The sequence below is a fragment of the Panulirus ornatus genome, chromosome 9 (assembly GCF_036320965.1).
Source record: "Panulirus ornatus isolate Po-2019 chromosome 9, ASM3632096v1, whole genome shotgun sequence".
NCBI classification, from domain to species: Eukaryota; Metazoa; Arthropoda; class Malacostraca; order Decapoda; family Palinuridae; genus Panulirus; species Panulirus ornatus.
In genome coordinates this window covers 13,931,103-13,957,191 of record NC_092232.1, presented here as the reverse complement: position 1 = coordinate 13,957,191, position 26,089 = coordinate 13,931,103, and the positions used below count along the sequence as shown (strand labels likewise).

Below are 26,089 nucleotides of genomic sequence, written 5' to 3'. Positions count from 1 at the left end.
TAGCGTTCACTGCTGAGGTTAAAGCAGGCGTAGAGCGTTGTTCACTGTTGAAGTTAGGACAGTTGCATAACGTTCACTGCTGCAGCTGTATTAAGTGCACAACATTCACTGTTGACGATGTAGTAAATCAATAATGTTCACTGTTCAAAGTATAGTAGGTGCGCACAGCGTTCAGCACTGAAGTTATAAGTGCACAGCGTTCACTGCTGAAGTTACAGTCGTTGCGTAGCGTCCACTTCTGATGCCAGTGTTCCTCACCAGTCGTCAGCTGGACAAATAGACCTGAAACAGGTAAATGAAGTGATGACGTGTATCCGTCTGTGAAATGCCACGTAGCTCATGTACTTCGACCCTCCGATAATTTTGAAAATCAATCTTCCACAATCTAGCGATGTGTATATAGGGTAATAGTTACGTTAGTAACTGACTAGCTAATTTATCACGGCCTTTTTTTTAAGTACTCTGTCGGGTTATTTGTTCGTCAAGAGCTACTTGGGACATTTATGAAGAGAGAATGGACGCTCAGTACGTCTACCCTACGTGAGGATGTAACGCCCAGCGGGTTATCGATGGAGACGGAAAAAAGGCAGTGAATGGCAACGCGACATCAGTACCGCCACCAACCACTTGGCGGCGCCACCAGCCGGGCGGGCGTCTCCCTAGCGCGGGTCCTCAGTCCATTCAGAGTGGGCGTCTAGCTACATACATGAATATCAATTTACTTGTATTTTCAGATCTAAAAGAATTTAGATAGTAAGTGTAATTCCGGACGATACAGTAGTTAAAGAATAGGTCTCATTAGAGGATTAGCGAACAAGGTACGCTTGTATTGCATGAATTAGCCAATGACCTTGATCGACTGTTCGTTCTTGACTTTACTTTATGCCTTCATTCACCAGGAAGCGACTATTGATCCTAAGGACATTCACCAGACGTGAATTGGAAGCACCAACATAATGTATCTCACACATAGAGAGATAATCTGGCAGTTAATACGAGTGTGTGTTGTGTAGAAAGTGACATCTGGCTAATTTGCTTCCTGCTAACTCAAACACTTTCTTCTATTTTCATATCAACTTAATATGTACTGTACGAGGTAGGGAGTTTTGCACTCTTTGCTTCTCTCGTTGAACTACGTTAACTTCTTTTGCTCTCAATTTTCACATTATTCTTTATTGGTTTATGTCATTCGTGAACTACTTGTGTTAGAATGGTATTACTTCACGCTGAGGTGAGTGATATGGTCTCAAGCTGTCCCTCCCCTGCGTGTCTCACTGCCCACTTCCTCGTGTGTGTGTGTGTGTGTGTGTGTGTGATTATCAATTTGCCGTGTGAGGGAAGGGAGGGGCTGAAGTGTACATCAAGGCCGGGCTTTCATTACGTAACGTGATTAATGATAAGGTAAAAAAGAAGACAAGGAAATATATTTACGAATTTTTAGAGCAAATTAGAAATTAGTCTTTTGAAAAGAAGTGCCAGGTTATAGTTATTGGGAAAGACTTGAGAGTCTACAGAGTTCCAAAGCTTCGTCGTCTAAGGAAAGAAGCAGTTATCAAAGCGGCCCACCCGTAAGTGGTGAAAACCAGATCGGGAGTATTAGGGGAGTGGTCACAGCGGTCAGGAATTATGGGTAAGGTGGGAGATAATTTGCTCGAAATCATTGAGAATTAAGGACGTGAGGGCTTCAATCCTCCACCATTCACATGAGAGGAGTTCAACCATTCCCTATGGTGAACGTTGAAATCCCCTTAGAAGAGGATCTCGATTTGCGGGTCAGAGGACGTCATGGCCTCATAGTCGGAATTCAGATAGTCGAAGAAAGTTATAAAAAATGTTTGAATGAGGAGAGTGGTAGGCGAAACAAGGGAAAACAATGATAGCTGAAAGACAGACTTTGAACCATATAACATCAAAGTTTGAGTCTTTAAGGTCCTCGAGGCGTGCAACAGATGTGTTGATGGAGGAGTAAACACAAGACAACACCTTTTGAACCAGAACCTCTTTAAGAGAAGGCTATAGTCGTATATGAGAACGAGGCTAGTGAGAACATCTTTCGACAACTTAGTCCCAAAGAGAAGTAAGATATTTGGAAGGCTACTAGACACATGGTCTTCAACAGAGGGAAGGTAACGACTAAGACCGCGAATGTTGGTATAGAAAATAGGAATAAAGGAAAAGGTCTACAAGTGAGGGGATGGTCGTGGGGGAGGTCGGTGGTATGCAGGTATAGAACCGTCCCTGAGGATGGGTTACTTCAAGGGATCACCTCATCAAACTTCCACACAGAGCCAGGAGGAAAATAATGAGGGAGTGAAAAAGACACAGTAACGAAATGGAAGAAGATGATAACATGATGAATAATCTCAAGAAAAACAGGTTCCTAGTAGTGTCTAACCCCCTAAGAGGAGCATCTTAAATATTCTTTTTAAAGAGAACAGCGAGAGCATTGCTGTATGGTCCGGCAGTATGATTGTTGATCTTGCAAGTCAAGGTTACATAGCAAGCGATGTAACATAGCAAGACAAGGTAACATAGCAAGACAAGGTAACATAGCAAGCGATGTAACATAGCAAGACAAGGTAACATAGCAAGACAAGGTAACATAGCAAGACAAGGTAACACACCAAGACAAGGTAACATAACAAGACAAGGTAACATAGCAAGACAAGGTAACATAGCAAGACAAGGTAACATAGCAAGACAAGGTAACATAACAAGACAAGGTAACATAGCAAGACAAGGTAACATAGCAAGACAAGGTAACATAGCAAGCGTGGTTTGTAAAGTACCTTGACGTGGATGACGACAAGTCTATAACAGTGAAAGGTTATAAAGAAGAATTACGGAGAACAAAGGAGGCTTAAGGAACCACAGGACGTGGAATGAATGCTCCTGTGGTGCGTGTGGCTGAGAGGGACGGAGCCCTGCCTGGTGTTGGGCACGAGCCAAAGAGAAAGGCGAGGAAGCCATTTCCATCTCTATATTCTTGTATTTTTTTGTTGTTTATGTCACAAATTAGAATAAATACTTGTACATAAACATGATCGTTATATCTGCAGGTTCAGTGATGAATTTTTGTTTTGATATCACGCCCTGGTATGAATAAATACAGCAGTTCAAAAAACATGATCACAAATTATTTCTAAACTGTGATGAAGTATTTGAAATCATTTGGTAAACAAAACGGAATTCATTAGTTGTAATGTTCTCGTCATGGATTCAAATTCTGACTGGAAAAACAAAGTTTGAGTTTATGATTTTAGAAAATTTGGGACATTTTCTCTTTTTTTTTAAAATCTTTACTGATGACATTGGTCATGATGATGATGATGATGATGATGATGATGATGACGATGATGATGATGATGATGATGATGATGATGATGATGATGATGATGATGATGATGATGATGATAATGATGATGATGACGATGATGATGATGATGATGATGATGATGATGATGATGATGATGATGATGATAATGATGATGATGATGATGATGACGATGATGATGATGATGATGATGATGATGATGATGATGATGATGATGATGATGATGATGATGATAATGATGATGATGACGATGATGATGATGATGATGATGATGATGATGATGATGATGATGATGATGATGATGATGATAATGATGATGATGACGATGATGATGATGATGATGATGATGATGATGATGATGATGATGATGATGATGATGATGATGATGATGATGATGATGATGATGATGATAATGATGATGATGACGATGATGATGATGATGATGATGATGATGATGGTGATGGTGGTGATGATGATGATGATGATGATGATGATGGTGATGATGATGATGATGATGATGATGATGATGGTGAACTGATCGAAAAAAATTATATCTCAAATCCTTAGCTGCTTGAGCTACGACGCCTGAGTAAAACGTTACGATCCTTGAGCACGGCCCTTACGACCCTTCAGCACAACTTTCACGACCCCTGAGCACGACTTTACGACCCTTGAGCACGGCTCTACGACCCTTGAGCACGACTTTCACGACCCCTGAGCACGACTTTACGACCCCTGAGCACGGCTCTACGACCCTTCAGTACGACTTTCACGACCCCTGAGCACGACTTTACGACCCTTGAGCACGGCATTACGACCCCTCAGCACGACTTTACGACCCTTGAGCACGACTCTACGACCCCTCAACACGCTAATGTGACCCTTGTACACGGGGAAGCAACCCGTGAGCCGGGCGGTACGACCCATGAGATAGGATGCCTTTGCCTTTGGTCTTACGGCAACACAAGAGCCAGCAGGTCCTCATGGTCATCGTACACAAAGGGCACCTCGTTCGGGTCAATGATCGTGTCGTCGTGCTCATGGGTTTGATAAACAACATTTGCAACAATTGTCGGTGGGTTTCCTACGTGGCCGTGAGTGGCACATGTACCTCGCATGTTTGACCATGAGTGGCACATGTACCTCGCATGTTTGGCCATGAGTGACACATGTACCTCGCATGTTTGGCCATGAGTGGCACATGTACCTCGCATGTTTGGCCATGAGTGACACATGTACCTCGCATGTTTGGCCATGAGCGACACATGTACCTCGCATGCTTGGCCATGAGTGACACATGTACCTCGCATGCTTGGCCATGAGTGACACATGTACCTCGCATGTTTGGCCATGAGTGACACATGTACCTCGCATGTTTGGCCATGAGTGACACATGTACCTCGCATGTTTGGCCATGAGTGACACATGTACCTCGCATGCTTGGCCATGAGTGACACACCTCGCATGTTTGGCCATGAGTGGCACACCTCGCATGTTTGGCCAAGAGTGGCACACCTCGCATGTTTGGCCATGAGTGACACATGTACCTCGCATGTTTGGCCATGAGTGACACATGTACCTCGCATGTTTGGCCATGAGTGACACATGTACCTCGCATGTTTAGCCATGAGTGACACATGTACCTTGCATGCTTGGCCATGAGTGGCACACCTCGCATGTTTGGCCATGAGTGGCACACCTCGCATGTTTGGCCAAGAGTGGCACACCTCGCATGTTTGGCCATGAGTGGCAGACCTCGCATGTTTGGCCATGAGTGGCACACCTCGCATGTTTGGCCATGAGTGACACACCTCGCATGTTTGGCCATGAGTGACACATGTACCTCGCATGTTTGGCCATGAGTGGCACATGTACCTCGCATGTTTGGCCATGAGTGACACATGTACCTCGCATGCTTGGCCATGAGTGGCACACCTCGCATGTTTGGCCATGAGTGGCACACCTCGCATGTTTGGCCATGAGTGGCAGACCTCGCATGCTTGGCCATGAGTGGCACACCTCGCATGTTTGGCCATGAGTGGCAGACCTCGCATGTTTGGCCATGAGTGACACATGTACCTCGCATGTTTGGCCATGAGTGACACATGTACCTCGCATGTTTGGCCATGAGTGACACATGTACCTCGCATGTTTGGCCATGAGTGACACATGTACCTCGCATGTTTGGCCATGAGTGACACACCTCGCATGTTTGGCCATGAGTGACACACCTCGCATGTTTGGCCATGAGTGACACATGTACCTCGCATGTTTGGCCATGAGTGACACATGTACCTCGCATGTTTGGCCATGAGTGACACATGTACCTCGCATGTTTGGCCATGAGTGACACACCTCGCATGTTTGGCCATGAGTGACACACCTCGCATGTTTGGCCATGAGTGGTAAACTTCACCTACCTAGTATACCTCCTCGTTTCGTCACAACTTCCAGGTTTTCTCTCACAACTGATGTAAATCCGTCTGTTGATCTTGAAGTCCTCACGCGCCTCGATATGTTGCAAATTACTCCCATGAATTCACCACAGACAATACCTCGCAACCATACTAGAAAAAATGTCTTTCAAGAATGATTAAGCATCGTTTCACCTTAAAGCGGGAGAAACAAAACACAGTTTCTGAAGTTAAAAAAAAAAATGTTTGAACAAAGACCAGATGGTCTTCAGACAGCTGGTTCCTTTCCTCCTCTTCCTCCGTCGTCTGTGTGTCTGTGAGAGAGAGAGAGAGAGAGAGAGAGAGAGAGAGAGAGAGAGAGAGAGAGAGAGAACAGAGCGGGTAGTTCTTCGTGTGTTGTTGGAGTAAACATGATCGTCAAAGGCAAGAGGTATCCAGCACTCCACTGAGGTCTTCCTTGGCCCAAGAGAGAGTCAAGAAAGATGTCCATTTTCTAATTCCCTGCAAGTCGTAGGGTAGACTACGGTGATCCCGCTGGTGTCTTTGCTCCAACGTTTCGTTTTCATGCCCTTGGTATATCATGGAGGCGGGGGGTATAAGGGGATCATATAGGGTATGCCGGGGTGCTTTGAGTTTGAGACCTCCTCTGCGAGAGTTGAGTGGGCAGGAAAATACATTTATCATATTCAGGACCGAAGCCATTTTGCATGTCCAATGCGACTCATTTCATCGTTAGCATATTCGTGAAACCTTCGCCTAAATCTGGATTCCGGGGAAAAAAAGAGGAGAAAACAAAACCACCCGAGTGGAACCGATTCTGAAAGTCTATGAACATCAGAATGATCACCAGCAGATGAAATGATGAATAGCCTCCTCAACAAATACCACACGTTGGTGAAAATCAAACAATGAGAAACAATAATCTTCATATTCTTGAAACCTTACCACATATAGTCTTGATCTTACCACATATAGTCTTGATCTTACCACATATAGTCTTGATCTTACCACATATAGTCTTGATCTTACCACATATAGTCTTGATCTTACCACATATAGTCTTGATCTTACCACATATAGTCTTGATCTTACCACATGTAGTCTTGATCTTACCACATATAGTCTTGATCTTACCACATATAGTCTTGATCTTACCACATATAGTCTTGATCTTACCACATATAGTCTTGATCTTACCACATATAGTCTTGATCTTACCACATATAGTCTTGATCTTACCACATATATGAATACTTTATCTTACCACATATATAGATACTTTATCTTACCACATATATAAATACTTTATCTTACCACATATATACTTTATCTTCTTAGAAAATTACCTAAGATAAAGTCTTATAATATATCTTTATATATGAGACCTTAAGAACTATAAGTAACGGCTGGAGCAACAGAATATAAACCATTCCACCACCCGTCTAGTACTGTGTGTGTGTGTTCGAACCCTCCACCATCATCATTCATTCTTTTTTACGTTTTCTTCGCTATACACCACCAGATCTTCCCTCTCTGCACTTGCTTCTCCTTCTTCTCGTAGTCTTCAGCGAGCGACGTGAGGAACAGACACACATCCCTTACCTAGATACGAAATGAACTCATGTCCTGCAAGGTTACTGATTAGATCCGCTCCAGTTTGGAGGTCGTTGTTGTTGTGCGCATCCCCCGTCGAGTCGGGCTGGGAGAGAATATTTCTTAAGAATATTAACCCTAGCGTTGGTTGTGCTGTGCATTACCTCAATTTCTCGGAATACGTGGATGGTTAGTATTATTTCCCAGTGATGAGCGAGCCGTGGCAACCTATTTACTTAAAGAGAAATCCTCATCTTCCTTCATTTTTGCTGTAAACATTCTGTGTTTGGTGACTGTATCTTGCGGGGGGCTACAAACAACACAGCAAGATTCAAATATCTCGAATATTATTGTTTGATGAAGGATTGTAATTATCCCACGGATGTTTACTCAAGCAAAATCTCAATTTTAAGTTCTGGATATTTCCTCACATATTTCAACCCACGATGGACAGTGATATGTGTCCTTCTAATATTTACAGGTCTGTCGGATGTCAAGCGTAAATTATACGACATTCACATTCGTAAATTTGTAAATCAACGCCTCCGCTCCCTGCTCCATGAATATGTATATCTCTGTGTAGTGAAGGTAAATAACATTATGTCATATATATATATATATATATATATATATATATATATATATATATATATATATATATATATATATATATATTGCTGCCAACGTTTTGCTTATCAGTCTTCATCATGCGTTTATCAATACATAAGAGTTTTACATGAGCTTGAAGCATTTGTGCTCACAGATATGTTAACAATGCCTGACATGTTATCAGTGAGAGACGATTGTGTGTGTGTGTGTGTGTGTGTGTGTGTGTGTGTGTGTGTCATTACTTACACGATTGAAATGACATCTAAGAATCATTTAAACCAATAACTCGTTAACTGGTATTGGAGTGTATGTGAAAATATAAAAAGAGAAGTATATTTTTTCAGTAGTCATTTTTGATGTAAATGTATAAGGGAACATATCATCATGTCATTATTACATACGTACAGATAATAATACATCATGTCTTTTCTAAAGTCTACATTAAGATATGTATGCAATAAAAGGTGTTTTTTTGGGGGGGGCTGGCGTAACCTGCCGAAGAATTCATATATATATATATTGGAAGCGACATCGGCTTTTCAAACGTGTGATGATGAATTAGTAACATCAGTAAACAAAAGAATTGTTGTCGCTGCTACCAAACCATCCCTCCCCTCTCCTTTCCGTTTTCTTTATTCTTTTAAAATAAAACATTTCCAATAATATTGTTTTAATGAAATTCAATATCATATGACAGACATTGACTGTATGGCTGTAATTTTATTTTGTATTTTTGATATTCATCTTACATTTAGAATGGAAAAATGAAGTTGTCATTAAGTTTAAGTATACTAATTTAGTCATCGTAAAAAGTTCAATATGATATATATATATATATATATATATATATATATATATATATATATATATATATATATATATATATATATATATATATACTTTGTCGCTGTCTCCCGCGTTAGCGAGGTAGCGCAAGGAAGCAGACCAAAGAATGGCCCAACCCACCTCCCCACATATACATGTCATGTAATATTCAAGAGCAATTACTTTGTTTCAGCAAAGGAGAACAATGATAATATGTTATTCAAGTACACAATGAACCACCTGGGTTGAGCCCCCTGGTGCTTACACTACGACCCTTCTCTTATCTATCTCTATCCAAACCGATAGCTTCACCACCCTCACTGTACTCTTAAGACTCCTCCAACGCACCACATCCACAATCGTGAACTCCTAGAATCTTTTATCAACAGTAAATAGATATTTTCGTGGCTTCGTCAGCAGCAACCGGCCACCATACGCTCACGAGCCACATGGGTAGGGTAAGGGTAGGTAAATGGTGTTAGATTCGTGTCTAAAAATATGAAGACGATGTTAAAAAGATTTTCCTTTTTCGGTTGGTGATTTATATATATGGTGACGTTGACTGCCTTAATGACCCTGGCAGTTGAGAGGCCTGAAGAATGACTTAACCCAACCAATAATATGTCAATCTATAAGCTTTGCATAAAGAGAATAGGTAGATTGATAATTGTAGAGTAGGGAAAGTAGTAAACGTGACTCTTGTATATGCATCTATTTGTTGATTTTGGAGAAAACCTGATAAACCCAGATCATCCGAAGCAAGTCTGTGTCTTCTCCAGGACATCTGTAGTCTCCTTAGCTGGTAAAATCAAGCGCCAGGTGGGAGCTGAGGTGTCTAATACACACATATATATATATATCCCATGGCGAGCGGACACATTGTGAAGGGCATGTTTGTATGTGTTTTCCTCCCCCAACACTTCATGGGATGTTGATCCCGCCGTAACACTGGATGCAACTCAGTCGTGATACTTAGCTGTGGTGTGTGTGTGTGTGTGTGTGTGTGTGTGTGTGTGTGTGTGTGTGTGTGTGTGTGTGTGTGTTTCATCTTCAGTTTCATTACTAAGTCCCACGTTGATGGCATCCCGCTCAGCGGTGTTTGATGGTGGATCACTCGCTGAGTAGAGCGTCCCGGCCCAGCGGTGTTTGATGGGGTGTAAGCCCACACAGTCGCTGAATCACTCGCTGAGTAGAGCATATGAGGCGGTCCGGGTCGCCCTGGCTATTTCTGGGTTGGCAGAGATGAAGGGAAGCTCTTAAAATCCCCTGGGATCTGGGATGGCTGACGAGGAATTGAGAGACTGACTTTCTTACATCCTTAATATAACGTTTAGTTACGGTGGGCATGTCGCGCGCGCTCTTCGCTCGGGATGGTTGTAAGACGCGAACACAAAGAAGGAAGTAGATCATCATCATCATTAGGGTTGTTGTTGTAAATGTTGTTGTTGTAGTTGTTCTTAAAGTTCTCTCTCGCAAGTCCAAGCCTGTCATGACCCTCCCTCCTCCTCCTCCTCCTCCCCTCTCCCAGTCCTATGACAGACCGCCTTCTCTCTTTCTGGATCCCAGGTACGGCAACTATCGTGTTATCTTTCCATTCCTCTCGTGATGGAAGAAGAAAAAAAATAAAGAGAAACATCAGATCATCCACTGGTACAAGAGCCACCTCTGCTGCTGCTGCTGCTGCTGCTCCATGTTCAAGAAAGCGGTAAAGTGCGTCCCAGACACAGTGAATCCCAATGAGTGGCCGGGGGTGTACCTCCGCCACTGGGAACTTACAGCTGAGGCAACACCTTCCCTCAGGTCTGAGCACCGTCCTCCACCGGTACGCATATTGCATCGCAGTCAATCTGGAGTTCATCCACGACTCTCGTCCATATCGCCGCCCCAGGCTTCTCATCTATGAAAGTATGGCACTATTTTCCCTCCCCCTATCTGTAACTCTGAAATTATTCATACGCTCAAGTTCCTCGGTTGTGGCAAGGATGCATAACGTTTTGAACCTCCTCTGCGGAACATTATCAGTTATCCTCAATGATACAACATCATCTACTCTATGTACAGTAATGTACCTGGGTTCAGCCTCGAGGAGAGACTTAGTACCTTCCTCCTTTCCTTCCTTCCTTCAAGCTCTCCATTTCCCCTCAGCTCAAGGCTCGGCCCACTTCAGCAGACCTCCTCCCATATACTTCAGTCCCCAGAAACGTTTCCATCCACCCAACAAGAACGATATGTTATCACAGCTTCATCTCCAGCCACCAGGTTGGATCTCTAATACACTTATAAAACAGTGGAGCGCTTGGGATGAGCCTAGGACCCATCTATTTTCTTCCTATCCTTCTCTTTTTTTCCTATCTACCTCACTGCTCGCTGCACTCCCAGGAGCCCTCCAACAAATTCAACCTAAAATTCCTCAACTCCCCAAACCATTTTCTCCCCAATCCAAACCAGAGAGATATTCTTGTGGCTTTACCTGCAGCCACCAGCCTCGTGGATTCTCCACTTATTTATGATGATATTCTCCTCCAGACTCGTTGCATGGCAGTGTCTGTAATGCTTTTCGTTCCACAAGAACAGATCTTAGGTCATAAACCGACGGTCTATCAGTAATACGTACAATAATACACTTTTAGGGTTTTCTATAGCGTAGGACTGAAGTCCTTTTAAGAATTCATTTCAGAGAAATATAAAAGGTGGAGCCTTGGTTCTAGGTAGGTAGAGCTTCAGCCACAATCATCATAGTCTTCATGGACGGGAGCCACGAGCTGGAGGACAAGGGGAAGGCTTTGCTGGAGTCTAGATCGTAGAAGTGACGTGATAAAGAAAATGTTAAATAAAGGAAATTAAAAAAGAAATGGGAGGGAAATAGATCATCCGGCGGAACTCAAGTGTGTTCCACCCTCACCTGATCAAGTGTTTGCGTCTAGCTGGTCGTATGGAAGATATGATACAAGCCCAGTCGTCGTCTGGAAAACAAAAGTATGGCTATGTTTCTTGGTTGTTGACTAGAGGGAAGGATCTGCCGAGCTGGAGATTGTAAGAAGGGATTTATACGGAGCCTCATCGAAATCCGACAGAGAGGGAGACGGAGTGGAAGGGAAGTGATGTATGACATTGTCTGTCTTAGATATAGATTGGTCAAGATATCTGATGGAAAATCTTTCAGTCAATACTCCTTTTGGTTTTTTATCTTTAAGTCACCTAAAATTTACTCAAATAAAGTTCTGTCGAAGTCATATATATATATATATATATATATATATATATATATATATATATATATATATATATATATATATATATATATATATATATATATATATATATATATATATTTGTAGCTTAAAGTCATTTACGAAGGTTGAAGGTAAAGTTTTATAACATCCTTCGTTTCTCGTCATCTCCTGGCCTTATCTAGTCCACCACACCTCTATGAACCCTTCAATAAAAACCCTCCAAAATTCTTCACTTCCCAGACCCCCCCATCCATCCTTGCAGTCAAGCGTCAAGAAAAATATTCATAGGTTTATATTGCATCACCTGAGCTGGCCTGGCGGGGGTTCATCATCTGAAAGGTTGCAAATTTGTGTAGGAGAAAAGTCTCTATAATATATTTATGATATTCAGGTCAAATATGGCATTTTATTTTCCAATGAACTTATCTATTTGTGAATAACATAATATCAATCTCAGAGATTACTTTTGAATATATCTTATATATTTAAGACACCTCTTTTAAACCCACCTGTAGATGATTTGGAATATTAATAGTTTGTCTTACACAACTTTACATGTGAATTATAAATATAGATATTGTGTCATCGAGATATGGACGAGTTTGTGACGATGGAAAAAAGAATAGATAGATATTTGGTATACTAGATAAAAGCTTCAGTTCTGTATATTATGTTTTTTGTGATGATGGTGATAATGATGGTGATGATGGTGATAATGATGATGATGGTAATGATGATGATAAAGATGCTTTGGAACTTATCGATCAGTGAATTTGGGGAAAAAAAATCAATAATTCAACTCATAGTTCTTTCCATTTTCCATTGTAGAGTCAACGACATTTATTCTTAAAGAATACTGTCTCTATATAATGTGGTTTTGAACTTATATATTTAGATGATTTCTGTATCACTTTCTTTGTCCGTCGAAACAGAGAGATCGTTCCATAGTTCGTGTACAACAGAAATATAGACAATTGTGTTATTTCTTACAGTTGACAGACATAGAGGCCAAAGTTTCCCCCCCTTCTGCTCCTACTTTGTATATTTCAATTAGTTGTCCAAAACGAAAGAAGAAGAAAAATCACTTCCCATTTCTTTTTTCTTTTCCATTAATGCATCTGTCATGTATGACCTCATGCCTGACCTTGACCTCCCCTTACAGAGGTGACCTGGACGTGGATCGGTGCAGCGCGAGGGAGCGTCACCAGCCCATGTGTATGGCCCAGTACAACCGAGTCTTCTCCTCCTACAGACGTCCAGCCATACCCAAAGACAAGCTCCTCTCCGTCGCCGAATTCCAGAAGGAGAACCAACACATTATCGTCTGCTACAAGAACCATGTGAGCGGACGCCCGTGTCTTTGTTGTGACTTGTTCATGCGCTGAGCACATCCTCTTCTCTCTCTCTCTCTCTCTCTCTCTCTCTCTCTCTCTCTCTCTCTCTCTCTCTCTCTCTCTCTCTCTCTCTCTCTCTCTCTCTCTCTCTCTCTCTCTCTCTCTCTCTCTTTTCCTGTTTTCTCCATAGCATTCGTGAGTAATCCCTGAAAAAAGGGAATAGAGGGAGGAAGAAAATTACTGGCCACGTATCTCCTCTGCGTGAGATGGATAAAAAAAAAAGACACACGGAGCTGCACGTCGTCCGTGCACCTCAAAACACTTCGTCTGTTCTTGTTTTCCCAAACAGTTCATTTGGCAACGCCAGCGTCATTTTATGCATGAGTGTCATGAATTTACGAGCAGTTAGAAGACTAGGTTTTTATTGATCAGGTGATCATATACACCACCAACTCCATGATTAATAAGAGTCATTGGGAAATGACAACCCGGCTATTATTCACCCAGTGACGCTTCTATTTTGCAGTTAGAAGTAATGGGAATTTTTTGATAGCAACCATTTAGCTGTGGTGTGATCAATGCAGCTCGAATATATATATATATATATATATATATATATATATATATATATATATATATATATATATATATATATATATATATATATATATATATATATATATATATATATATATATATATATATATATATATATATATGAAGGTGCGCGTTCATATGCACTTTATTCGTATATATATATATATATATATATATATATATATATATATATATATATATATATATATATATATATATATATATATATATATATATATATATATATATATATATATATATATATATATATATATATATATATATATATATATGCTGTTTCAGATTGACTGTATGTGTTAGTTAGTTAAGTGTACTGTTCGGAAACTTTCTTAAACTTATTTTTCTATTTATCTTTCAACAAAACAAATTTTTGCATCAAGGAAATTGAAATATTCTATTTCCCCTCACACTGACGTCACAGACGACCTTACAGGAAGCACGAGGGGAAAAAAATATTTGTAATATTTCGTCATTTGTGCATTTTAGTGATATTATTATATGTATAACAGAAAGATTTCATCTCTCTCTCTCTCTCTCTCTCTCTCTCTCTCTCTCTCTCTCTCTAGAGTTAGAACCATTACCTGTACCTCCTCCTTCTCCTGTCCCTTCTAAACGTAAATATTGAGACGAAAACAACTTACGAAACTTCTTTTTTTTTAACTTTTCTTGGTCAAATTCCTTAGTTAGAATACTGTTTCTTCTCTGATAATGCTTCTGTCTCTGAGGAAGGTACAGCAGCAGTTACTTTTATACCAGGAATGGAAGCCTATGTCCCATTTTCCCTCATGTCTACCGCTTCTTCCAGCCAATGATTCAACCATTCCTGTTCCAAGGCCAATTTAAGATGAGACCTAATGGTAAATTAAGCTTGGGAAAACTCTCCTTCCTCTCCTTCCTCTCCAAAGTATTTGAATCTTTCCTCATCTTAGAACCTCGAGGGTGACTTTCATTCTTGACTGGCGCCTTCAACATGAAAATAAAACCCGAAGACGAGACTGTCAGAATCATTTAGCCAATAATTGTTACGACAATAGAAATTAATACAGTGCCTTATTAAACGATTATAAAAAAAAGGTGTTATTTGTATCGGTTTTCATTCTTTATCAGTCATGTGGTAACTCACCAGGAGGTATTTGAATGCTACGATATATTCCTCTTTAGAAAGAGGGGAAAGCGTTGAAATAATAGCTATGTTACCCTTCCACTAAGGCTACAACATTCTCGTTTTCTAAGGCTACAACATTCTCTTTTTCTAAGAGAATGTAAATATCAACATTTTCTCTTGAGCTTGGGTCAACTATGCTATCTTAAGAAAACTGTATTTCAACTTTCTCTTTCCAAAACTAGACGTTTGCATTTGAAATATGATTATTTCCACGCATTCGGGGATAAACTAAATTTTTTTTCTCTTATCAATGAAGGAAATATGTAATGTGTACATAATATAATCAATAAGTATAATAACTATTGGTGTTACCATGCCACCAAGCAAGATATAAGTAGGAAAACAATGAAGTCAGAATTAAAGTAACAATGACCAAATACTGTATAGAAATACTGTATAGAAATAGATTCATGAATCTGAACTGAATTACCTTTGGAATTTTAGGTCTTCAATCTTTCTTAAACTGTTTATCTTTATTTCTAAACTATTGAACAGTTTAAGATGCAGGAGTCTGTATATTCTCGTTAAGGACCAGATACATTAGTGATAGTGTATGTGGTCATGCAATTATACCTTACATCTGAAGGACGTGGATGAATATCTATCATTTGGTGGATGTAGCTTGCCACTAACGGCCTTAATGATCCTGGTGGATGATATTCATCAATGGGTAATGACAGATAAATTGTCATTAAACTTGAGTGCATACCCATACACATTAAACTTGAGTGCATACCCATACACATTAAACTTGAGTGCATACCCATACACATTAAACTTGAGTGCATACCCATACACATTAAACTTGAGTGCATACCCATACACATTAAACTTGAGTGCATACCCATACACATTAAACTTGAGTGCATACCCATACACATTAAGTATACGATGCGAACAGCTATCAGTTTTCGTGGCTGCAGAAATGTTATCCTTCTCATTCAAAGGAAAAAAGGAGAAGACCATAATACTGTATTATTATTGTTTGTTACTCCCTCCTACAGTCTCTGTCCTTCCTCACCATCCTCAACCAAACCTCTCCCGGATTCCGCAACTCCTAAAAGACAAACTTTTCCTTCTCCAATCAGCAATCATGAGATATTGTCTAGGCTTTATCTCCATTAGAAAAGAAGGGCCATATACTTAACGAAGGTGTATGTGGGTCTTAGAATTACCATCATCATGTGAAGAAGGTGTTAATGACTACTCAACTGGTGGTTATAACTTGACGTTGGCGGCGACCTTAAAGACCCTGGTAGTTGGCGACCTTAATGACCCTAGTGGCTAATAGGCTTATAACCCAAATAACCAACCAACCGACGAACATAGAGGAGAAACAAATGCCTTACGTGGAATTGTATCATTGCCATCGCTGTATGAGAGGCCAGGATTAGCATCGCTATATACAAGTACATTGCAGGATATGGGAGAAGTGAGATATTCCAAGGTCTGAAATACAGTAACACTTGATACATCCAACAACTTTAGTGAACAATATGATTAATGTCGATTTCACAATCATGACTTTCTTTTTAGATTACATATCACGTAGGAATATATATGTATGTAACTTCACTTTGAAATGTTGATTTTAATATTTGGTAACGGTGTTGAAATCCTCGTTTTAACTATGATGATAAGTGAGGGTGTTACCATTACTTATTCCCCAAGACTGTACTTGAGCAAAGATATAAGTAATCTACTTTCAGAACACTTCAGTCAAGGTAAGTTCCCTGAAATAATCAAATGTAAGTCAAACAGAGAAGTAACGGTATCTCGTTACTTATCTTTACTCGTTGGGTCGTGTTACTCATTGAAGTAATGATTTCTTGAGATCACAGTACTGACTCGTGAGTCCTTCCTTGTGTCTCTCGCCTCCCTCCCAGATGTACCGGGTGGAGGTGGTGACCGAAGGCACGCGGATGACCCAGCAGCAGGTGGCGACCCAGCTGCAGGAGGTTCTCCGGGAGGTGGACGAGTACGAGGGGTCGGACCCTCCTCCTGTAGGGATCATGACGGCGGACAACCGGAGGACGTGGGCACAGAGCAGACAGATACTAGCAGGAGGTGAGGTTGACTGGTTCCCTCAGTGATATCCGGATTAAAGACGTTATACTTGCCAGATGCTACGAGAACGAAGGACTGAGAGGACTTCGGTCAAGGTTTTTTTTTAACCCTTGCTTCCCCAGACAATGACTCAGAGAAGAGTGTTAACCTAGTACACACTACACTCTCTCCCTTCCACCCCAGTACACGTCCCTCATCCCACACCTGCCAATATACCCTTCCGCCTTCATGACCTTCATATAAGCACATGTATACACCTCATTATTAACTTGTCCTCACTTTTGCTATACGATTTGATGAGGATACAACGATATAATGATGATATAATGATACCATGACGGTACGATAAGACAATCTAGCTGTTATGTTTACCTTGGACACAGGTTTCTGTAAGTTACTACAGTAGTGTGTAAGTATAAGTGGGGTTCGTAGGAGACCCTGTGTTCTGAGTAAACAAAACACCTAGACTGTCTCATTACATCATTATAAGATCGTATGTTGTAACTAATGACAGGCTATGTCCACTTATGAAGTAATAATGGTATAGTTATGATGTACCACGAAGATCTGTGACACATTCCTATACACGTTGAGCACCTGCAGTGTGGCTGGTGAGCCATGGTTGTCCCCTGTACAGATCATGACTGGATCGATCCATGATTGTTCTACCAGTCTGTTGGAGGTTGTAGAACACACTGTGTTGGAGGGGACGTGTCAAGACATTCATCAACACAGACACCACCTTGATACCTGAGGTGACGATGTTCACTTCATATATTGGTATTGTTTTAAGCAGAGAATGACTAAAACGCTGGTTAACAGTCTTTCACATGGGCCCAGATTTTAACCTATTCTGCTGAGACATGCCTCTCTCTTTGCTGACGTGAGGAGTCGCTAGTGAGCTGTCGTGCCTGATGCCCATCCTCTCTCCCCAGAGCCGGACAACCAGAAGATCCTTCGGTGGGTGGAGACCTGTGTGTTAGTCGTGTGTTTCGACGACCCGCTCCCAACGAAGTACAACTTGGCCACCAGGACGAGCCATAGAGCCAGCCTCACCAAGAGGTCGTCCAGTTTCAACATGACTCCCCAAACTCCAGGGCAGGAGGTATGGTGGCGGTGGTGGTGAGAGTGTAGGTTTTGGTGGGGTGAGGGAGAAGTGGCGGTATTAGTGGTAGGTGGGAGAGAAGTGGTAGCGGTGCAAGAGGGTGTGGTGGAGGGAGAAAGTATACTGCCTTGCGTGTCGTAGAAGGCGACCTAAAAAGGGTAGGAGTGAGGAGCTGGAAATCCTCCCCTCCTGCCTTACTCTTCCAAAGGAAGGAACAGAGATGGGAGCCAAGTGAGGAATTTTCTCTCTTAAGCCCAGTCGTCTGTTCTTGACGCTCTTCCAATTATACCATTTATTTCTGTTACACTCGTCTTCTTCCACTCCATAATCATGTTATAGTTTTTGTCTATCCCTTCCCAATGATGTACACATGTTGAGTACATCCTCCTGCTGTGCCCATGTTGAGTACATCCTCCTGGTGTACCCATGCTGAGTACATCCTCCTGGTGTACCCATGCTGAGTACATCCTCCTGGTGCACCCATGCTGAGTACATCCTCCTGGTGTACCCATGCTGAGTACATCCTCCTGGTGTACCCATGCTGAGTACATCCTCCTGGTGTACCCATGCTGAGTACATCCCCCTGGTGTACCCATGCTGAGTACATCCTCCTGGTGTACCCATGTTGAGTACATCCTCCTGGTGTGCCCATGTTGAGTACATCCTCCTGGTGTACCCATGTTGAGTACATCCTCCTGGTGTACCCATGTTGAGTACATCCTCCTGGTGTACCCATGCTGTGTACATCCTCCTGGTGTGCCCATGTTGAGTACATCCTCCTGGTGTACCCATGTTGAGTACATCCTCCTGGTGTGCCCATGTTGAGTACATCCTCCTGGTGTACCCATGTTGAGTACATCCTCCTGGTATATTTTGATCTCACTCTTATCCTCTGTCACACTTTCACTTATACATTTCTATTTCTGTTTGACGTTTATCTTTATCATAAACCTCCAGATTCTTTGGCTTTTGTTTCTCTTTAGATTTGCTCCTCTAGCACCACTATCCTGCACTCTTCATGGTCACTGGACGGACCATTCGTCTTTCTTATTCTGTCTCCCAGTTGGTATAGTCGAAGAAGAGGATTGTTTACTTATCAATATAATGTGCAAGTATATACGTAGGGTATACACGGATGTATGTATGTATGTATGTATGTATGCATGTACTTATATATACGTATGTATGTTTGTATGTATGTATGTATGATGTATGTATGTATGTATGTATGTATGTATGTATGTATGTATATATGTATGTATGTATTGATATGTTGAGATATATGCATTTTTGGTTTTCGTCTATTGTTTCATACGAGAGAAATTCCATTTTCTCTTATCTGAACTTTGACCTTTCAGGAGTTAACGATGCGAGACGAGGTCAACGCGGGTCACCAGATGATCCACGGGGGAGGCTTCAACCACAACACAGCCAACAGATGGTTCGATAAGACCGTGCAGGTGGGTGGTGACCATGTACGTGGGTGGTGACCATACACGAGTGTTAGTGGTCATACATACGGATGGTGACCATGTGCATGGGTGGTGACCATGTACGTGGGTGGCGACCATATACGTGGGTGGTAACCATATACGTGGGTGGTGACCAGACAAAGGGTTAATGGCCATTGAATATGGATGGCGATCATGTACGTGGGTGGTGATCATGCAGGTGGGGATGGTGACCATACAGCAGACATGATACGTCCTTGTTCAAGTGTCCACGTACACTGACGGCTTAACCACTGATGATAGTGGGAGTTGGGAGAGTCAGCCATTCCAGAACCACTAGGAGGAGGTCAAGGGTCATTAGGTTGAACTCGGTGTCCACCGCAAGTGTCCTCCAGGTATGGTTCACGACTGGTTCTAATTGGTCATGTAGGTTGTTAAGAAAAAGATTTTAGTGCTCTGGTTTTGGCCTGTAGTTATTTGCTGATGATAGACCAGGGTTCATGACGTAAGTGGCTTCTGTAAGTGTCTCTTGCACAGGGGTCCCGGGTTCGATCCTGGCTGTTGGAGGTTTGTATGTTCTCTGAAGGTGCGCGTTTCTATGCACTTTATTCGTGTGTATATACACACATATATATATATATATATATATATATATATATATATATATATATATATATATATATATATATATATATATATATATATATATATATATATATATATATATATATATATATATGTATATATATATATATATATATATATATATATATATATATATATATATATATATATTTTTTTTTTTTTTTTTTTTCTTTTTTTTTTATACTTTGTCGCTGTCTCCCGCGTTTGCGAGGTAGCGCAAGGAAACAGACGAAAGAAATGGCCCAACCCCCCCCCATAAACATGTATATACATACGTCCACACACGCAAATATACATACCTACACAGCTTTCCATGGTTTACCCCAGACGCTTCACATGCCTTGATTCAATCCACTGACAGCACGTCAACCCCGGTATACCACATCGCTCCAATTCACTCTATTCCTTGCCCTCCTTTCACCCTCCTGCATGTTCAGGCCCCGATCACACAAAATCTTTTTCACTCCATCTTTCCACCTCCAATTTGGTCTCCCTCTTCTCCTTGCTCCCTCCACCTCCGACACATATATCCTCTTGGTCAATCTTTCCTCACTCATCCTCTCCATGTGCCCAAACCACTTCAAAACACCCTCCTCTGCTCTCTCAACCACGCTCTTTTTATTTCCACACATCTCTCTTACCCTTACGTTACTCACTCGATCAAACCACCTCACACCACACATTGTCCTCAAACATCTCATTTCCAGCACATCCATCCTCCTGCGCACAACTCTATCCATAGCCCACGCCTCGCAACCATACAACATTGTTGGAACCACTATTCCTTCAAACATACCCATTTTTGCTTTCCGAGATAATGTTCTCAACTTCCACACATTCTTCAAGGCCCCCAGAATTTTCGCCCCCTCCCCCACCCTATGATCCACTTCCGCTTCCATGGTTCCATCCGCTGCCAGATCCACTCCCAGATATCTAAAACATATATGATTAATTGTTAACGCTGAATTTGATTCTGGTGTTGTTATAATGAATACAAACCTGGGGTTCAATTACCGTTAGATGGTCTTGATGTACTTAATCAAGCTATTAAATGAACTCAATTCTAAACTATCATCTAATAATATTCATCGTATTTTATGCATAACTATAGGTAACTGAGAGCATTATGATGTATTTTCCATGATCATTTCAAGTATAGAAGTTTTTGCACATATCATGTTTCAACTTTGAAACAAAAAGTTTTTTGAGCTGAAAAATACCCTGTCATTTTTTGGTATTTTTCTCAGAAAATAGATTTTCTTTTAAAACCTTATCATAAAGAATATTTTTCGTGCAAAATGCAAATCTGGAGTTAAGATACCGTTTCGTCGTCTTTCTGACCTTTGATTATGCAGTTAAAAGTAGTCGATATTAAATCATTATCTAATTATTTCCATCTTATTTACTGGGAAGGTATCGGTAACTGAGAGCATCATGATATATTTCACATGATCATCTCAAGCTATGATACTTTATACCCATGGAAATAAAACTGCAAGGTGTTGATCATTACTTCCCGACCACGAAGGATTTTCTTTCCTCTTTTAATCATTTGAAATTTGTGTTAATATTGTGGTCATCATTAATAAACCATACTTGGGTATTCGTTAAGTTCATGTAGGCACGCAAAGTTCATCACACACTTGTTCATGTGACAGTGTTATACAATTCTAATGTGATTCTCGGATGCTAGAGTGAGCTAGGTGAGAATTTCATAGGATTTATTTATTACTTACAAAATATTTTCCTTGATCTTCATGTCTTGACCACAACCACAATGTAGAATATAGAATTACTACACTATTAGTAGATTATATTTTTCTAGGCTTTTACATGTAACAAAGAGTTCTGTGATATCTACAAAAAAATGGTATGTGTTTTAGGAATAAAGAAGTAACAATTTCTGATACATAGATTCCGATTGAAACACATCTCTTTGCTTTGTGATCCGACTACTAAAGTCTATGCGTTTTATAGTTACATTTTCTTTAAGGTAGTATGATCCAAAGAAAACAGAACCTTCGGCTGCCTACAGTGGGTAACTATAGACTTTCCTTTAACTTTAGCAGTCTTATAGAATATTGATGAACCCATCGGCTCAGCTGATTTGAATAACTAGCAAATTAGGATGATACCACGCTTGATACAGGAAAAACCAACTGCAATGATTTGTCAGCACTTAACGGAATATGAAAACGAAGTGACTGGAAACAAACTGAATATAAATTGCACAACAAACGAGTAAGTGTGCGGACATACATCTCTTGCGCTTATTGATGAATGATATCCTGACGACCTACTGCTCCTTTTCCATAGTTTCCCCTTGAAACTGGTTTGCCCCTTGAAAGTGGTTTATAAGCAGACGTTCCACAGACATTCATTTCAACTTTGATTTCTATTTCCGTTTTGGCGTTCAACCTTTCCCCACCTAATCTATCCCTAACCTCTACAGTCTCCCGTTATCACCATGTCTCCTGACGGAGTGTCTCGTCTCCTGCCGCAGTTCGTGGTGACCCGGGACGGCTGGTGTGGCCTGTGCTACGAGCACTCGTGCGCTGAGGGCATCGTCGTCATCCAACTCGTGGAGCAGATCCTTCAGGCTATAAGCGACGAGACGCAGAAGGGGTCCTCAGAGGAGAACGTCGAGGCCCTCACACAGCCGGAGGAGATCCTGATGCAGGATAGGCAAGACCTGGATGCAGGAGCGACAGCCACGGGCGAAGGGGAGGCGGCAGGAGAACATGACATAGGTTTTCCTGCCCCAGACGACCCGGTCCCGACGCCCACCAGGCTTGAGTGGAAGGCCACGCCCGTCATCTACCGGAGGATACAGGAGGCTGCTGACCACGTCGACAGGTAGGTCTTATGGTGGAGGGAGGGAGGGAAGAGGGTCGGTAGTGGAGGAGGAGGGAGGGAAGAGGGTTGGTGGTGGAGGAGGAGGGAGGGAAGAGGGTTGGTGGTGGAGGAGGAGGGAGGGAAGGAAGAGGGTCGGTCGTCATGAGGGCTGATTGCAGGGGTTTGGTCAAGTATAAGAGCAGTGGGTCTGGTGTAGTGGAATAGAAATATGATACGTAGGAAAGTAGACAGAGAAGCCTCTGACCAATCACCTGCTACTACACAAAGCACTAGTACACTTTACTATTCAGTCGTGGAATTTTGATTGGCTGCTGGAGGAGCGTGGTGTTATCATTCCTGTTTCTCGTTTGTGTGTATACCATACACACTGCAACGTTGTATAATGACCTAAGGCTTCACATATATCATACTTTTAACAGCTGAATGAACGCTCACTTGATAACTGTCTGTAGTAACAGGCAGTTGTATGTCATGTACATATATATCATTCTGATGTTTGGCCGTAACGTGTTATCTGGTGTTATTGTTTCATGCACCTTGTCTTAACGTTACATCTTCAAACGTGAATCATTTTTTCTGAGATTAATAACAGATGTTCTTCCTATTCTCCTTTCTCCTTCCTCCTCCTCCCCCGGCTCTCCCGCCCTCCTAGGCTGGTGGACGACCTGGACTTCCGTATCCTGAGGTACCTGAGCTACGGACGCAACTTCATGAAGAAGGCCAAGTGTTCCCCTGACGCCTTCATCCAGTTGGCTCTTCAGTTAGCCTTCTTCAGGTAGGTCCTCCCGAGCTCGCCTGAGTGTCACCCATTTCTTCTTTTTGTCTGCGAGATAAACAGGGCACTGAATGTCCTCACAGCTGGCTAGCATCAGGTAGATGGTTCACTGTCTCTAACCACAGCTGGCTCTCCTCGGGTAGATGGTTCACTGTCTGCGCCAACAGGTGGCCTCCTTCTCTTGCAGATATTCTCATGAGTTTCCTTCAGACAAATCCTTCTGTGCTCCTGCAGACGTCAACATGAGGTTCGTTAGCTATTGGGTTGAAGGACCAGCGAGCTACAAGGTCATTATACCTGCAAACCATTGTGTCTTGTGGCTATAAAACGCCTTTATATGACTGCTGTGGCTAAGGTTACCAGAGCTTAGATCAAGCAAAATAGCTGTGGAGCCAATAGCATGTTTTTATCTATCTATCTTTCTGTGGGTTATAGAAAGAAAGATAGAGGAGATAAGATGGATTTCATGTCTAAATGTGGACGCAGCATTCGCCACCGCAGTTACAAGAAGGAACTGCGAAAGGACAAGTATAGATTAGAGACAGACACTCCACCGTAGCATGATATAAATATGATCATAAAACGACACTGAATATGTCATCGGCTCAGGAACTCACCATAATGGACCTTCCCATCTCTGGGGCAACACCATCACAGCTGCTCCAGGCCAACAACTTGAAAGTAGTTAATATATGTTCACTCACCACACGGCCGACGATATGAGTAGCTGTGTGTGTGTGTGTGTGTGTGTGTGGGTGGGCGGGTCTCGTATCAACATGCGTGCATGGTCTCGTACATTTCTTCGTGTCGTCATGAAGACGTCCTCGCGTGGCCTCGTTGGTGTTTCACGGAAGGGGCCATGCGGCTCGTGTGATCTCACAACGGTCTCGATCTGGTCTCGTAACCCTTCTCGTCTGGTCTCATGAGCGTCCTCGTACCTTCTCGTAGTTCTCGAGTGATTCTTGGCTGTGTCCTCGTGTGGGGGGTTCCAACCTAACATTTACTCCACACATATTCTTTCTATCCTCCACTGTGACCTCTCCTTATCCCACATTTCCTCTCTCTCTCTCTCTCTCTCTCTCTCTCTCTCTCTCTCTCTCTCTCTCTCTCTCTCTCTCTCTCTCTCTCTCTCTCTCTCTCTCTCTCTCTCACGGTCTCCACCGTGTGGTGTGCGTCTGGACCTCCTGCGGTTGAGGTAATCTACCTTGGTCTCCCACACCACTCCCTATCCACTACCCTACCTGTCTGTCCCTCCCACACCCCCTTCTTCCTCCCTTCCCCACCCTACCGACCAACCCACCACCCCTCCCAAACCTTACCTTCTCCTCAACCAGTGCCACTGGCACCCGACCAATAAGATGTCACTTTCTTGCCCTCGTTCGCCCGTAAGCTCATTCTTAAAGATACCCCCTTTTTTCCCCCCATCAAGTTTTTCCTTAGTCTCCGTCTATTTTCGTATTGGTAGACTTGGTCTATGAAATAAATTTCCTGTCTGGGATGCAGGTTATGTAACTGGTAAAGGATTTGTATCTTAATAATCATATATATATATATATATATATATATATATATATATATATATATATATATATATATATATATATATATATATATATATATATATATATATATATATATATATATATAATATATATATATATATATATATATATATATATATATATATATACATATATATTTTTTTCTTTTTTTTTTTTTTTTTTTGCTTTGTCGCTGTCTCCCGCGTTTGCGAGGTAGCGCAAGGAAACAGACGAAAGAAATGGCCCAACCCACCCCCATACACATGTATATACATACGTCCACACACACATATATATATATATATATATATATATATATATATATATATATATATATATATATATATATATATATATATATATATATATATATATATATATATATATATATATATATATATATATATATATATATATATATATATATATATATATATATATATATATATATATATATATATATATATATACACACATAACTGGTGCCTAATTGGCAACTCTATCTCGGTGTTGACTTACAACTG

At 41.4% G+C, this 26,089-nt stretch overlaps 1 protein-coding gene across 3 annotated transcripts in view; it reads left to right on the top strand.

The window, feature by feature from the left end:
- Positions 1 to 26,089, top strand: part of ChAT (Choline acetyltransferase) — a 328,988-nt gene that overhangs the window by 285,134 nt on the left and 17,765 nt on the right. For all 3 annotated transcript variants that reach the window (XM_071664727.1, XM_071664725.1, XM_071664726.1), the window contains exons 7-12: positions 13,171 to 13,348; positions 17,012 to 17,192; positions 18,128 to 18,297; positions 19,656 to 19,757; positions 22,897 to 23,249; positions 23,902 to 24,024. In XM_071664727.1, coding sequence (XP_071520828.1) covers positions 13,171 to 13,348; positions 17,012 to 17,192; positions 18,128 to 18,297; positions 19,656 to 19,757; positions 22,897 to 23,249; positions 23,902 to 24,024 — 1,107 coding nt within the window. The remainder of the gene's footprint in view (positions 1 to 13,170; positions 13,349 to 17,011; positions 17,193 to 18,127; positions 18,298 to 19,655; positions 19,758 to 22,896; positions 23,250 to 23,901; positions 24,025 to 26,089) is intronic.